The 14,458-nt window shown below is 40.0% G+C and overlaps 1 protein-coding gene across 4 annotated transcripts in view; it reads left to right on the plus strand.

The window, feature by feature from the left end:
- The window catches only part of PCDH11X (protocadherin 11 X-linked), a 419,799-nt gene that overhangs the window by 38,889 nt on the left and 366,452 nt on the right, over window positions 1–14,458 (plus strand). For all 4 annotated transcript variants that reach the window (XM_063170837.1, XM_063170838.1, XM_063170840.1 and 1 more), the window contains exon 2: window positions 5,658–6,241. In XM_063170837.1, the coding sequence (XP_063026907.1) occupies window positions 5,702–6,241 (540 nt within the window). In that variant the 5' untranslated portion in view covers window positions 5,658–5,701. The remainder of the gene's footprint in view (window positions 1–5,657; window positions 6,242–14,458) is intronic.

Here is a 14,458-nt window from a genome sequence, read left to right on the forward strand (position 1 = left end):
AAGTATTGATGGCTGCAAATAATTCATGTTTGAAACACTGTGGAGAGGGACAGTGGCTTCAGCCTGGTTGGTGGCGTTTGTGCCTTAAATGAAATGAGGGGGATTTCTGTCAGGCACCAGCTTCGTGGTGTTATTGTCATCAAAACATGTAAAATACCTGTAAATTCTGCCCCTTTTTAAAAACCAGTCCCACAAAAACCCAGCCAGTTCCTTAAATATTCCCTGGGCTACGGTGGCAAAGGGGAGACCTTGTTGCGTGCACCTAAAAATCGAGGTTATGGGATTATGGCACCCAAAACCACCACAAACACTAAATACTTACAGCATCAAAAAGTTCCCACTTTGGGGTGAAGCTGAAATCCCCATCAGCATGGTGCAGGGCTGCCCAATTGGCAGGGGCACTTGGCAGGGAGCCCCCGTGGAGTGGAAGAATTGAATCAGCTGCAATTCAGGGAGATAACCCAATAATGGTGGGGTTGGGTGGCAGCTGGAGCTGTGGCGTGGGCATCTCCTGCTCTGAGAAACACCATTTTAATACAGGGATTTAAATGCTCCTGTTTAAGGAGCCCACGGTGGATTAGCAGCAAATGAAAAGGATATGATATTGAAAAAGTGTGGTGTGCTGGCTAAATTTGTCCCAAGTAATTAAAATAGGTTCAGGAGTATAAAGATGAGAATGGGAGTGATATTTTTAGGATTTCTTCTCTACTATGATTTTAATAATTGGGTATTGATGTAGGTTTGGACTTCAATATTCCTAATTTTTAAAAATAGGACACCTTTTTCTTTGAGCTTGATGTGGGAGTTACAAAACATCACCACAGAGTGTTTGTTCTAGTCTAAATCAAATCTGCATCCAAGCATCAAGAAATGGTGTTGTGTTTCCAATGTGAACACCTGAACTCTTCTACTCCCTTTACAACTTTTCTGAGATCCTCTTAAGGAAGAAATAACAAGTTCTGTAACAAGGTAAAGGCTCAGGTGGGACCAGATGGAGCCTTGTGTATAAAGAACAGATTTAGATTCTACCTTCACATCCTGCTCCATTGTGTGGTTACAGCTTTTATATTCTCTCCACTTTTCAAGGTGTGATTTGACAGCTGCTAAATGAAGAGGATAATGAACAGTGCTAATATTTAAGTGACACCATTAATATTTGGTGTATTGGACAAAAAAAAAAAAAAAAGCAGGTATATTTGAGTGCACAGACAGCCAGATGAAGAAAAGCAAGTTTAAAGTTCTTTTTCCCCTCCTCCCCTCCATCTTGTCCATCTGGGCCATTTGCCTCCCTAGCTGGGAAGTCAGCAGCACAGACAGCAATGCCTTCTCTTGAAAGCTGGGAAAATGGCTTGGCAAGCTCCATGTTACCTTCTGTTAAACAATTTGATTTGTTCTTAATTTATATATAATATGTATTTTTTTTCCTAACCTCCATAAAAGTGTGAGTGAGTGCTGGAACCCGCGAAAGGCCCTTTAGGCTGGGGCTGCTCTGCTCAGCCTTCTGTTCCTGGTGTTTGCTCCAGGCTGGAGCTCTGTGGTTCCAGAAATGCCTGGCAAGTGGCTCCTGCTCTGTTCTGAGCGTTGCTGTTGCCATAGAATCCCCATCAGAGCTGTGGCACCAGCGACAGGCAACGTACAGCTCTGGCTTTATAAATAGGATCCTGGAAGAGCAGCGCTTTCCTCTCAGCTGAAGATATTCTGTTCTATATCCAAGCAGCAGACTCGTGTCATGTTGGGAGTTTTTCTCCTTGTAGGCCTACAGCTCTGGAATAGAGCTTCAAAACTGTTGCTGGAATTATTTTGAGAAAAAAAAAAAACAAAAAAAACCCAAAAACTAGTGTATTGTACAGAAGTTCAAGCATTGTAAACCATTGTTAGTTTTGGTTTTTTTTCCTGCCAAACCAACACTGTCTATTACATGTCCGTACCCTTCAGTCACTCAGGAAAATCTGTGACAGCAGAAGTCACCACGAAATTCTGTTCAAAACTGTTACTAGAATTATTTTTAAAGAAAAAACAATAGTGCATTGTAAGAAGTTCAAGCACTGTAAACCATTCTTGGTTATTTTTTCCTGCTAAACTAACACTGTCTATTACATGTCCATACCCTTTAGTCACTCAGGAAAATCTGTTGCAGCAAAACTCACATCAAAATTCTGTTCAAAACTGTTACTAGAATTATTTTTAAAGAAAAAAAATAGTGCATTGTAATAAGTTCAAGCATTGTAAACCATTGTTAGTTTTGGTTTTTTTTTCCTGCTAAACTAACACTGTCTATTACATGCCCGTACCCTTTAGTCACTCAGGAAAATCTGTGACAGCAGAAGTCACCACAAAATTCATGTTGGCATTTATCTAACGTGGCTTATAAGTGTTCTGTGCTGTTTTTTCATGCTTTGAAGTATTTTCTTTACTATGACTCAAGAAGAATTTCAATAGAGTGGCTCAAACTTGGTTCAAAGTGAGTAAAAGTTTGCACAAGAATGTAATGCCAAGTTCCACCCTGCAGTTTTCCTCACAAAACTCTTTGAGTCCTGCTGTTGTCATTTTATAATCCCTGGAAACTCCACTGCAGATAAAACTGGCGTTAAAGGCTTATAATTTAGTTTGAATATAAAGTATCTCCTGGCATGATCTCAACTTTGAGAATTGATTCAGGAATATTGTTGATGAACTCTTTAGGTTGTTGCATTTACATTCTCATCTTGCTTTGAAAAAAAAATCCTTAATGTGTTTATTTGGAAGATTTATATATGTGTTTATACAACATTTTAATATCATTACCATTTATAAGTAATACTTGCATTAGTATTGCCATAGAAGAATTTGGGATAGGGGCTAGAATTTGGTTTATATTTATGGTTGGTGTTGGGTTTTTTTCATTTCCTCCCCTCAGAAATGTAATTTTAAAATATTATTCTATAAACATGAGCATTTGAAAGGTTTTATAACCCTGTTGTGTTATTTTTCATTTTAATTTGTAATAGAGAGGAAGAAGTGGCAAAATAGTTTCTTCTAGTATGCACAAAACATGCAACTATTCTGATTTTTTTTGTTTTAGAGCAGCATTTAAATATCAACTTTTTACAGTAACCCATACATTTTTGTGTTTTCCATAGAAAACAATGTAAATATCTTTATTTTAGTGATAATGGATGCAAAGATGTGTTTTTCTGAAACAAGGCTCTCTCTGCAGGTCAAATGTACATGGGCAATTTCTTCTGTGGGATGACAATTGCTGGAGCTGCATTAAAAGAAATGCAGTTAATAAATCAAATAATGTGCTATAAATATATTTTTATTATTTATTATATAGCCATAATATATATTCATAATATATATTATGCAATGTATTATAAAATATATATAACATATTATAAATTTATAGTATATAATAAGTTAATAAATAAAATAATAATCAGTTAATAAATCAAATTATAGCAGCCAACCTAATCCACTTGTAGAGTATCACCAAGTCATTCACTGGGCTCTCACTGCTGCCATGGTGTTTCCATAATGATGATCAGGAGCTGCTGGAGACTTCCTTATTTGTATATTTAGAATGTGGAGTTTTAATGGTTTATAAAAAGCTGTTGGTCCATTGCTTCTCTCTGGGCACCTGCCTGGTGCTGCTTTGGGTGTTTTGAACCCCTGAATTCCAGTGATAAATCAGGGGATTCCTGAAATGCCATCCCCTGGTCAGCCATCCCCTCCAGCTTCATTGATTTATTTGTGGAGCAAAGCCATTTTCCCTAAGTGGGGACTTGCAGCATTTTTATTTCATGTCTAATCACCAAAAATGATGTTTTCTGCTTTTGTATAATCCTGAAGCCAGAAAATGCTGTCCAGTGAATGGTGCTGATGTGGGCATGCACCTTGCAGGTGGAGTTGGGATGTTCTGTATCTGTCACTGCCTTCCAACCCTGTACTGAACGAAATAGCAATATTTATTGTTCCTAACCTGTTTCACTGCAAACTCAGAGCTTTAGTCTGAATTCCCTGCAAGTGGCTCTGCTGAAAGGCAGTGCTAACAGGTGGAGGCAATTACTGGCACCAGGAATTTCTTCAGCCACTGCAACTTGATCTGCAGAAGTAAATCAATCTGTGCTATGACAGGGAGAATGAAATGAGAGGAGACAGGGAACAGAATTACACTTTACCTGCACAGTAAAAAGAATGCAGATGTGTTGGCACAGGTATATTTGGAACAGATGCTAACCTAAGATTTCATTTACGAGAAAAATCACTTTACATGAAGCTCTTGAGCATTTACCTTAGAGAAATGCTATCCTAGCAGATCCTAAATTCTGGAATGGCAGAATTATGTAAAGATTAGGCAAATATTCTGTACATGGAGTTCAAGAGAGTGATTTATCTCTTAAAAATTCTTGGCTGAAGGCTGAGTGCTGCTACACAGATATCTGTGTGCACCTGTGAGTCTTCTTATTCCATTTCCATCTTTCTCGAGGTTGTTAACCTCAAGGCAAGAATATATTGTTATTCAGAAACCAGCTTGGGAAGTACAGATTTTCCCAACAGTTTTGTACCTCCCTTTAAAGGTATTGGTATTTCAGAGTACTATGAACAGGCATCACCAAATTTAAAATTATACAAAATTTTTTTTTGCAATTCCTTAGACAGATTTCCACACATTGTTGGCTGAAGTTCACCAGACTCCATTTAGATAATAACATTTTCTTGCCAGTTTAAGTTCCTGAATTAAAAATATCCAGATTTTTGTTGTTGTTGTTAACAAACATTACATAATTTTGTCAGTGCAAAACTTGGGGGGAGAATTAAGACAAGTGTTCTTCTATTCCCATATCTAAGCAAGAGGTATAAAAAGATCTGGTTCTCAGCAGATGGTTGCTTGCAAACTTCTTGCCTACTTTTTTCTTAGGAAACACTAAAAAAAATGAGGACAATGTGGCAGAGGGATCAAAGGAAGACATTTTCCTAAGGAGCAAAGGAAAATCTCATGCTGGAAAGAGGGGATTCCTGTACTTATTTCTTCATTTCATATTATCCAGCCCTAAAATTCTTACCTCAGTATTTAGTCAAGGGTTTCAAGTGAAAAGTTTTGCGAGAAATTTTGTACGTGTTTAGGAAGGATGGAGTCAAATGTGACTTTACTAATGAGGCTTTTGAAAGGTTCACATTGTTGGAGCAGGAAAGGAGCACCTTTATCTCATATCTTTAGGAACACAATATTCTGTTGTCCTGTTTTTTCAAGTTTTTCTAAGCCTTCTGATGTTTACATTCTTGTTACAAACTTTCTCGCACACTTTATGTAAATAACTTACTGTTTTGCATTCTTTTATAGAAAAAGAGAACATTGATCAATTTTTGGTCTGTCCAGTCTCATTTGGGAGGTGGCACTGTCATCCTCCAATCCACTGTCACTTTTAGAAATCTATAAATGTTAGAGTCACAACTCTTTTTTACCTTAGAAAGTCCAGTGTCTGCATCGTTTTATTTTGTGTCCTAGAGCAACAATGTTCTGTGACTTTTAAAGGATTTACCTTAGAAATCTATAAATTTTAGAGTCAGAACTCTTTTTTTACCTTAGAAAGTCCAGTGTCCGCATCATTTTATTTCGTGTCCTAGGGCAACAGTATTCTGTGACTTTTAAAGGATTTTCCTTTCCCTTTTCCCAGCTCCTCCTGGCGTTCTCCACGGGCCCTCATTAGCCATTCTGGAGATGGACTTGCTGTCTGGAACCTACCTCCTGGCAGTCCTGTTGGCCTGCATCGTGTTCCAATCTGGCGCGCAGGAGAAGAATTACACCGTGCGGGAAGAGCTGCCCGAGAATGTCCTCATTGGCAACCTGCTCAAGGATCTCAACCTAACGCTGGACCCCGACGTGCCCCTGTCCTCCCCGCTGCAGTTCAAGCTGGTGTACAAGACTGGGGACGTGCCCCTGGTGAGGGTGGAGGAGAACACGGGCGAGATCTTCACGGCCGCCAACCGCATCGACCGCGAGAAGCTGTGCGCCGGCATCCTCAGCGAGAACCGCTGCTTCTACGAGGTGGAGGTGGCCGTGCTGCCCGATGAGGTGTTCAGGCTGGTCAAGATCAGGTTCCTGATCGAGGATATAAATGACAACGCCCCCCTTTTCCCCTCGACAGTCATTAACATCTCCATCCCGGAGAACACGGCCATCAATTCCCGCTACTCCGTCCCGTCTGCCATCGACCCGGACATCGGCGTGAACGGGATCCAGCACTATGAGCTGCTCAAGGTGGGTTTGTTTCATCCTTCTCTGTTGCTGTGTGTGTTTCTGTCCTCCCACCAGTGTTGCCAACCCGTCAGAACCCCAGAGCTGTGAGCTGCACGCAGTGACAGGAGCCCAAAGCTGCGAGCTGCAGTTGTGCTACGGTGCAGGTCCGTGTCAGAGTGTGAATCCTGAGTTTGTTCTGGTGCATCTCAGCCTCACTCTGTGGGAAGCTGTTTATGTGCATGTGTAACAGTGTGAGGAAGCATCCACGAGCCCTGCAGCAGCACTCACAGTGTTTGTACACTTTGGCTGACAGTTTTCCTGGGCTATTAAAAACATGTCCTCATTGCCACTGCCGTGGCAGTGCCAAGTGCAGGAGGGTTTTGTGCTGGCTTTATGCCTCCCATTTTTATGGAGACGTTCTTTATTTGTGCCTCTCTTGCACAACTGGTGGACTTGAGCAGCAGAACTTGGCCCAGAGCTGATGTGATGCTCAGCTGTGCAGGGATGAGCTGTTCCAGAGGGAAGGAGTCTGTCTGTCAGGGCAGGAGCAGCTCCAAATGTGCAGAGTGCAAGAAGGGCAGTGCCAGTGACCTTGTAAGAGCAGATAATCCACGTTCTTGCTTTTTTTATTCTTTCTAGTAACTAACAGACTAACAGGGGACTGGGGGACAGAAGAATAACATAAACATGTGATGTTTATATAAACATGAGTATGTGATTGCTAAGTAAATCATCACTTTCGTTTGAGTTTACTGAAACAAACTTAAGAACAGGAAAGAAACTGACCCCGAAATGTTGGGGGAAGCTGAAATTGCCCTCACTTCCTTTGCTTTGGAACAGGGAGTTATTTTGTGGTTTGGCTGCTCAGCAGCCAATCTGACCCTCGTCAGTGCCAGAAGAACATAGATTACATTATCCAATATATTGCTTGACTGACTGCATAGCTGATATTCACTGATAGCAGTACTTACAAGCAATTTAATAAAAATAAAGCTCTGCCTTTTTTTAGCTCTTTTCAATTGCTTGGAACCTGAAGTAATTGTGGCAGTGTGGGTGCATAGGAGTGACAAAGACATAAAAATCCCTTCCAGGAAAGTGCATCCCACTGGGCATTTCTGGCCAGCTATCCAAAAAATAAATAAATTTTTAAAAAAAAGAGATCCCATACCTGTCTGTCTGCTCTCAGCACAGCCAAGGTACTTAACATATAGAAATCAATTCATAGAAGCAGAAAATCTGATGCTTTAGTGTAGGTGCAGCAACAGAGTGAAATGTTGCATTGCTCTGTATTTTGGACAGAAAGGAATCAAAAATGGACAAAATGTGGAATGAAGAGAAAGATTTGTAGTTGTCGTTGGCTTTTGGAACAAATTTAGCCAAGATTTTCTCGTTGCCTGTATGAAGCCAGGCCTATCTGGCCCAAAAACAGGTAAATGGAGACTGTCCACAAGAAATTATGAAAAAGAGGCAACTTCTCATAGGAATGGAGCTGACCCGTTTATGGGTGTTTAACACATTTTCATCCTTGGGAAGGTAACATTAATGTGTTACAATATTTCCTCACTTGGTTACACTTACCTTACTGCCCCTCTCACGCGGTGTGGAAAGGGTTGAATATAACTTTTGCATTTGGTTTATTTTTCAAACTAGATAAGAAATGATAAAGTCTTTAAATGACATCTTTGCTTTTTTTTTCTTGCTTTTTATTTTTTTTTAATGTTCTTCCTCTCATTAAAACTCCTTAAAACAGTAGAAAACAAAACTTTGTAAAGAAATATATCCTTGTGTTTTGGATTCAGTGGAAGCTTTGTAAAGCAGGATTTGATTTATTTAAAACAAGCCAGAGCTTTAATTACCACACTGATTAACACTCATTTTTTTTGCCTGCCTGCATTTTATCAAGGTGTACCTGAATAGAAAATAACTTCTGTATGTGTAACAGATTCATGGCACCTCATCCTCAGAGCTGTCTGTGGCTCTGATTTTCTCAGCCCTGTTTGAAACACATGAACTCTAAAAAGGCAGCAGTTTTACTGTTAATAGAAAAGAGGAGACAGTCACGCAGAGCTTCTTGCTGTTCCCAAAGCTGCTGTGCATGGCATTATAAAAGATTGTGTTTCTCTGCTGAGATGCCCCAAGGTGACCATAGAGGGAGTGACATTAAGGTTTCACATGATAAACAGTGTTTGCTGTGAACCAGGGGAGGAGGGAGAACTTAGGTATTGTTTAACAATAGAAGAAAATTCATCTAGAATGAGAAATAGCTGGATCGGGGAAGAGAGTGGTGTAAAACTGATGGTGGGAGCTGGGAGGTGCAGCTAAGACAAGAAATAAATGGCCAGGTGGAAACCCAACCATTTTTGTCTCAGCTGAGATAACTACTTTAAGTATAAATGGGAAATGATAGGAAAAAAAGAGCTGGGCATTCATAAATAGAGGTAGTTTGTGAAAACAGTGGGATGCAGGAGCAAATTTTGCATTGGAACCTTAATAAAGAGTGATTTCTGATTGGGGATGAAGCCACAAACCCTGATGTTGTGCTTGATCCCAGGGGCAGCCCAGCCCCAGGGCTTTGTTCCCCATTCAGGGCAGTGCCATTGTTTACAGACTGACAGAAACGTGCATTGTGCCCCACGGTGCCATAAATTCCTGCCTGCTGCTGTGGTTGCACTGCTCTGCACACCCACCTCTCAAGGCAAGCTGGTGTTTAGTGTTACCTGATTAATACACTTCATGTTTATGGGTGTCACAGGCCTCTGCTTTGACTGCAGAGATTGTAGTGTGAAGCATTTCTTTGTGCTCTTAAATGCTAAAAAGGCAAGCTGGCTCAGAACAGGTTTTGAATAGAAAAGGGCTCACACAAGGGCATGTTTTAAATAATATTTTTATTAATTGATTGCTTAGTATTTCTTGTCAGCTGGGTATACACTAGAAGTTGCAGCAGGAACTGAGCATTTTCTTCTGTGAGCTGATCCTGAGTGCTAATATTTTCTTCCTTTAATCCTCTGCAGTTTGGGGGAAATTAGATTGGTGTTGCTGTTCCATTTCTCTTACCTTTTGCTGTATTTACCTATCAGAAGCAGCTGGTGCATCCCTTCTAGGATAATGTGATAATCTCTTTGTAGCTGTCAGTTCATAGCTCTGTAGTCTGACAGAATAGATTCCTGCTCAGGCTCACACCACGCCAGCCTTGCCTCTGATGGGGAGAGTTTCATCTGGCTGCTCTAGATCATCCTTGTGATGCCTCTCAATAGGAGATATCCCCTTTTTCTGATACAGTTTGTCAATTCCATGACCCATGGAAGATGGAAATCACAGTCCTTCATCACACTTCAAGCATCACATTTCATGTTTGCAGCTGGTTATTTCTGAGCCTCGCAGCAGTCCTGGATCAAGTAACTCATATCACTGTCAAGATCAAGAGTGGAAGATGTGTTTTATGTAGAAATAAATCTGGGAGGGTACTTAGAATTATAGACTGAGACTGGATTTGTAGTTAAATGTGTATCAGAAAGCCATAGTAATGAAATCTTTGTTGATAATCCTGTGGTAAGCAGGGATACAAATGTGAAAATCAAAAGTGTAACAGCGGATGAGGCCAACAACCTTTGTTGTTTTTAATGCTGTTTGTTGGTCTGAAATGGTCGGTTTGTTTTTAGCTCTGCACCTGTGGGCTTCAGTGCAGAGAGAAACAAGACAGAATGCCTGATGTTCCTGCAAAGTCACTGCACAGTGACACAAACTTTGATTTTTTTTAGCCCCTCAGTGTCCCAAACAGGAACTGCTTGGTCCTTTCATCCCTGTCCTTTCTGTGCTCTCATTCCACACAGGGGCAGCCAAAGCAGCCACCCTCCCTTTGAGGGTGTCTCAGACCATGTCCCATTCTCGTCCCATTGGAATTAATCCATTAAAACTGACGTGGGTGATTCCCTGTGGGGTTCAGCAGCAGGGCAGGACAGGGCAGGGCTTTATTGACCCCTTCAGTGGGTCACAGGAAGCCTGAGGTGCTTATGGCCAACATCTGCAGACTGTGAAACATCTGCCAACACAGAGCTTTCCGTCTGCTTGTAAACAGATATTTATTAATATTGCCAGGTCTTACTGAATATTGTAGCTAAACGCTAACACAAATAAGGAATTGCAACTTAATTTTTCTTACAAATCAAAAATTATTTGTGAACTTGTTGCAACCCTCTAAGAACAAAATATTCTTGCACTTTCTGAATTTTTTTTTTTTTTGCCAACCTTTTCTAGCAATTGTGTAAGGGAAATAAGGCTGATGGGGTCATGGCCATTCAAGAGTTTGGTTTACTGATATATACTCAAGAAAATACATGATTCAGATAGATTTTTTGACTTCCCGATAGACAAGAACAAGATCTTTTCAGTATTTTTCTCTTCTCATTCAAGAAACATTAGTTGTTCGGTGATATTCCAAGACTAATTACCACCAAAATAAAATTACACTCATATTGATGGTGCAGGTAACAATAGCACTTAGGTGCCTAAAACTGAGAAATTATATAAAGCCAGATCCTGGATCTGACAGTGCTTACACACAAGGTAAAAATAAGATGTGTGTTGAAAAACCATTTGAGGGTTGTTTTTTATTTTTAATTCTTGTGGGTTTCTTTTCCTTCTCGCTCTCATGTAGCTTAGACTGAAATTTTGAATTTCTGCTTGGAGAGGGGATTTTTTTTTTTTTTTTTTTTTTTTTTTTTTTTTTTTTTTTTTTTTTTTTTTTTTTTACTTTAATATCCCTTGGAAAAAGTCAAACCCCACCTGGGTGTGATGCTGTGCAGCTGCTTTGGCAGAGGGGCTGGACCAGGCCATCTCCAGGGTCCCTTCCCAGCCTGGGCCTCCCTGGGCTCCTCAGCACCATTTGCAGCCCAGGCTGGTCCCAGGAGGAGCAAACTGCAGATGTTTGATGGTCAGCACTGTTTCAGCTTTCTCATTTTGTGTGCCAGCATACAAAGAGAAGTTTATGCATTTAGGGAACTCAAAAATAGGTTTAGGGAGTTTTTTTTTTGCTTTGGAGTTGAACTCCAGTCAAGCTCTGAGGTCACTCTCTAGTGCTGGTAATTTAATAAATAGGGAGAGCTGGTCATGTTGTCTTTCTGAGGTAATTTTTAGCTGCCCTTTAAAAGAGAGGCTTTTTTTAGGACAGACAGGCTGCCTTTTGACAGTGACAAGTACTTTTGAGTGGTGCCAAGTTCTTTTGTCCTAAATCCACTGTGGGGGAATAGGTCAGACCCAAAACAACTTTCCCTTTTTCATTGCTGATAGAAGTTCTGTGGTTTGGTTAAAGTTAACACATCCTCAGTTTTTTCATGTGGATGCTTTTCCCATGAGACGTTCTTAATTATCATCTGAAGCTTTTGCATCACCTTTGCAAAATAAACCTATTTTCATTATTTTATGCTGTAGCTGAAAATCCACCTTCTTCCAAATCCCCCTCCCCATTTGCTCATTTTTCTTTCAATCCAAAATACCAAAGTATATGATTTAGAGCAGATTTTGTGCTGGAATAATAACACTGCTCAGTGGTAACTTGTCTAGAGAGATGTGGACAGACAAGTGGTCATCTGTGCACATTATTTGGAAAAAGTCACCGTCTCTGAGCGTTAAAAGGGAAAACTGACTTGCATGGCTGCAGCTGTGCCTTGGTGTCAGTGAGGAGATCAAAGCCTGCCCCTGACTGGTGCTGGTGAGTCAGGAGTCAAGGTAATTGCCTCTTGTTGCTTGATGCCAGGCTCCTTTAGGGCGGTTTGTGGCACTGTTGCTGTGAAACTGTCAGCTCCCGTTTCCCTGACGTCCCCCTGGGGTTCGGGCAGGGCTGGAGGGGAAAGTCTGGCTGCAGGCACAGCAAGTTCAGTGAGTGAGGCCGAGGGACGGGTTGGTGTCTCTTCCTGCACGCCAGGCTCTGATTTTCACACGAGCTGTCAGGGAACAATAATGTAGAAGTTAGCATGTTTGAGAGAGGAGAGGATGATAGGCTGGGGCTGCGAGGCACCCATCTGTCAGACACAGAGCTCCTCTTCATCCTCATCTGCCTCAGCTCAGCAGCATCTTTAGCTGATGTCCACACACACCAGCTTTAGCTCAGTTATGGGGATGCTTCCTGAGCACACAGGGTTGTTTACAGAAGTCTGTGAGTGTGGCAGCACAGAGAAAGGAACAATTTCCCAACAGCCATCAAGGGAAAAAATTGCTTTAATTTATAAGAAATTGTCAATTCTAGGATCTCTCATGCTCTCTATTGATAACCCCAGTAAAAACACTAAAATAGCCCTTGTAAGTGGAATTATACTCTGGTTTGCATAGATGACTGATAGTGGGACTGCAAACAGCGTAATGAGTGAAAATAATAGAAAAAAACCCTTATGTATTATAAGTTACCATGTTTCAGAGAGGATAAATAAAAAAAACAACTTATATATTGTAACTTAGCATGTTTGAGAGAGGGACAGGATGATAGGCTGGGGCTGTGAGGCACCCACCTGCCAAACACAGAGCTCCTCTTCATCCTCATCTGCTCAGCAGCATCTTTAGCTGATGTCCACACACACCAGCTTTAGCTCAGTTATGGGGATGCTTCCTGAGCACACAGGGCTCAGGATTTGTGTACACAGCCTGTGAGTTTGCCGGCACAGAGAAAGGAACAATTTCTCAACAGCCGTCAAGGAAAAAATTGTTTTAATTTATACGAAATTGCCAATTACATGATCTATCCTGCTCTTGATTGATAACCCCAGTAAAAACACTAGAATACCCCTTCTAAATGAAATTATTCTCTAGTTTGCATAAATGTATGGTATTGGAACTCCAAACGTGCAGTGCCAACTGAAGTTACAAAAGGAAATAAAGGTGCACTCAGGACAGATGATGCTGCACCCTTATTTTTTCTTACTGTCTGCAAATTACCACGTTTTAAATGTATACTTTTGTGCATCACTAAAGAAAGAGGTTGGAGCCTTTTTCAAATGCCACAACAACATCGCCAAGGTGTTGGGGCGTTATTTTTATATATTCAGTGTTGTCTGTGAATAGAGATGCCTTTCCGTGGCCCTTATTTTATCTTTAAAGAATGACCTGAAACAGGTGTCTGAATTTCAGGCCATTTATTTATAAATTATGTTAATGCATCTGCATGATACACTGGCCATCTTGTATCTGAAGGCATTTAAACTTTTTTTGGTAATTTTTGTAGTTAAAAATCAGCAATAGCTGTCACCAGCCAGGCAAGAAACATTTCAAAGACCATTATTTTTTCAATCAAATAAAAACAATTATCGCAAGCCCTTCAAGAGTATCGGATAATGGTTACTGCATGTAAAAGTTCTTTGGAACCACTGTAATTCTTGTTTCAGAATAACTTTGCAAGGATTACTTTTTTCTGTTTCCTTTACTTACTGTAAGGGGTGCATCGATGCATGGCTTATTTATATTTTGGATGGCTGTCATGAGAAACCTGGAATTAGTTTTCCAGCAGATCCTAATATTATTCAGATCATTAAAAAGTCAATTTTTTTTAAGGAATAGTGATCTTTTTTCACCTGTACTTGTGAGGTGATCAAAAAATTCTGCTTTTTTCAAAACATTGAGTAAATAAAAGAAAAATAAAAGGTGAATATTAATTGCAGAAGGTTTTTCTTTTGTCCAACTCTAATTTTCTAAGACTCATTTTTCATCCCATCCATGGGGGAAGATGAAGATTTTGAGATTTCCAATTTTTAGGATATGTTTTGAAAATAGGAGAAGTAGTTTCAGTTTTTCCTCATTTAAGTTGTCATAAAATACACAATTAATATATTGAAGTAGCTTTTATAATACTATGTTCTTGATTTTATATTTACTTTAAGCATTCTAATATTGGATTTTATTAATAAAGATTTAAATATCCTAGCTAGTTTTTTTTTTCCCAAATACACTGTCTGGAACACTTTCCTTGCATTTAAGAAGAAAGAGCTATCAAAAATATATTTAAATCAAGTGTCAGCTATGGTTCATGGCACTTGACTGCATTAGTACAGTTATTTTTATTCCTGAAAGAAAGGTATATTGCAAAATGATTTATGTTCTCTATCCCAGAAACATAATTGGTCTGAACACTTAAGTCCTGTGGAGCTTTTGAAGCTGGGACATGTAGCAAAGAGTGTTTCAGACAATTCTGAAGAAACAAAAAGAAACATTGCTAAAAGAAATGAGTTCTGAGTCATCAGCTCTCAGTATTGAAAT

Source organism: Melospiza melodia, chromosome 16 (assembly GCF_035770615.1).
Source record: "Melospiza melodia melodia isolate bMelMel2 chromosome 16, bMelMel2.pri, whole genome shotgun sequence".
Taxonomy (NCBI): Eukaryota; Metazoa; Chordata; class Aves; order Passeriformes; family Passerellidae; genus Melospiza; species Melospiza melodia.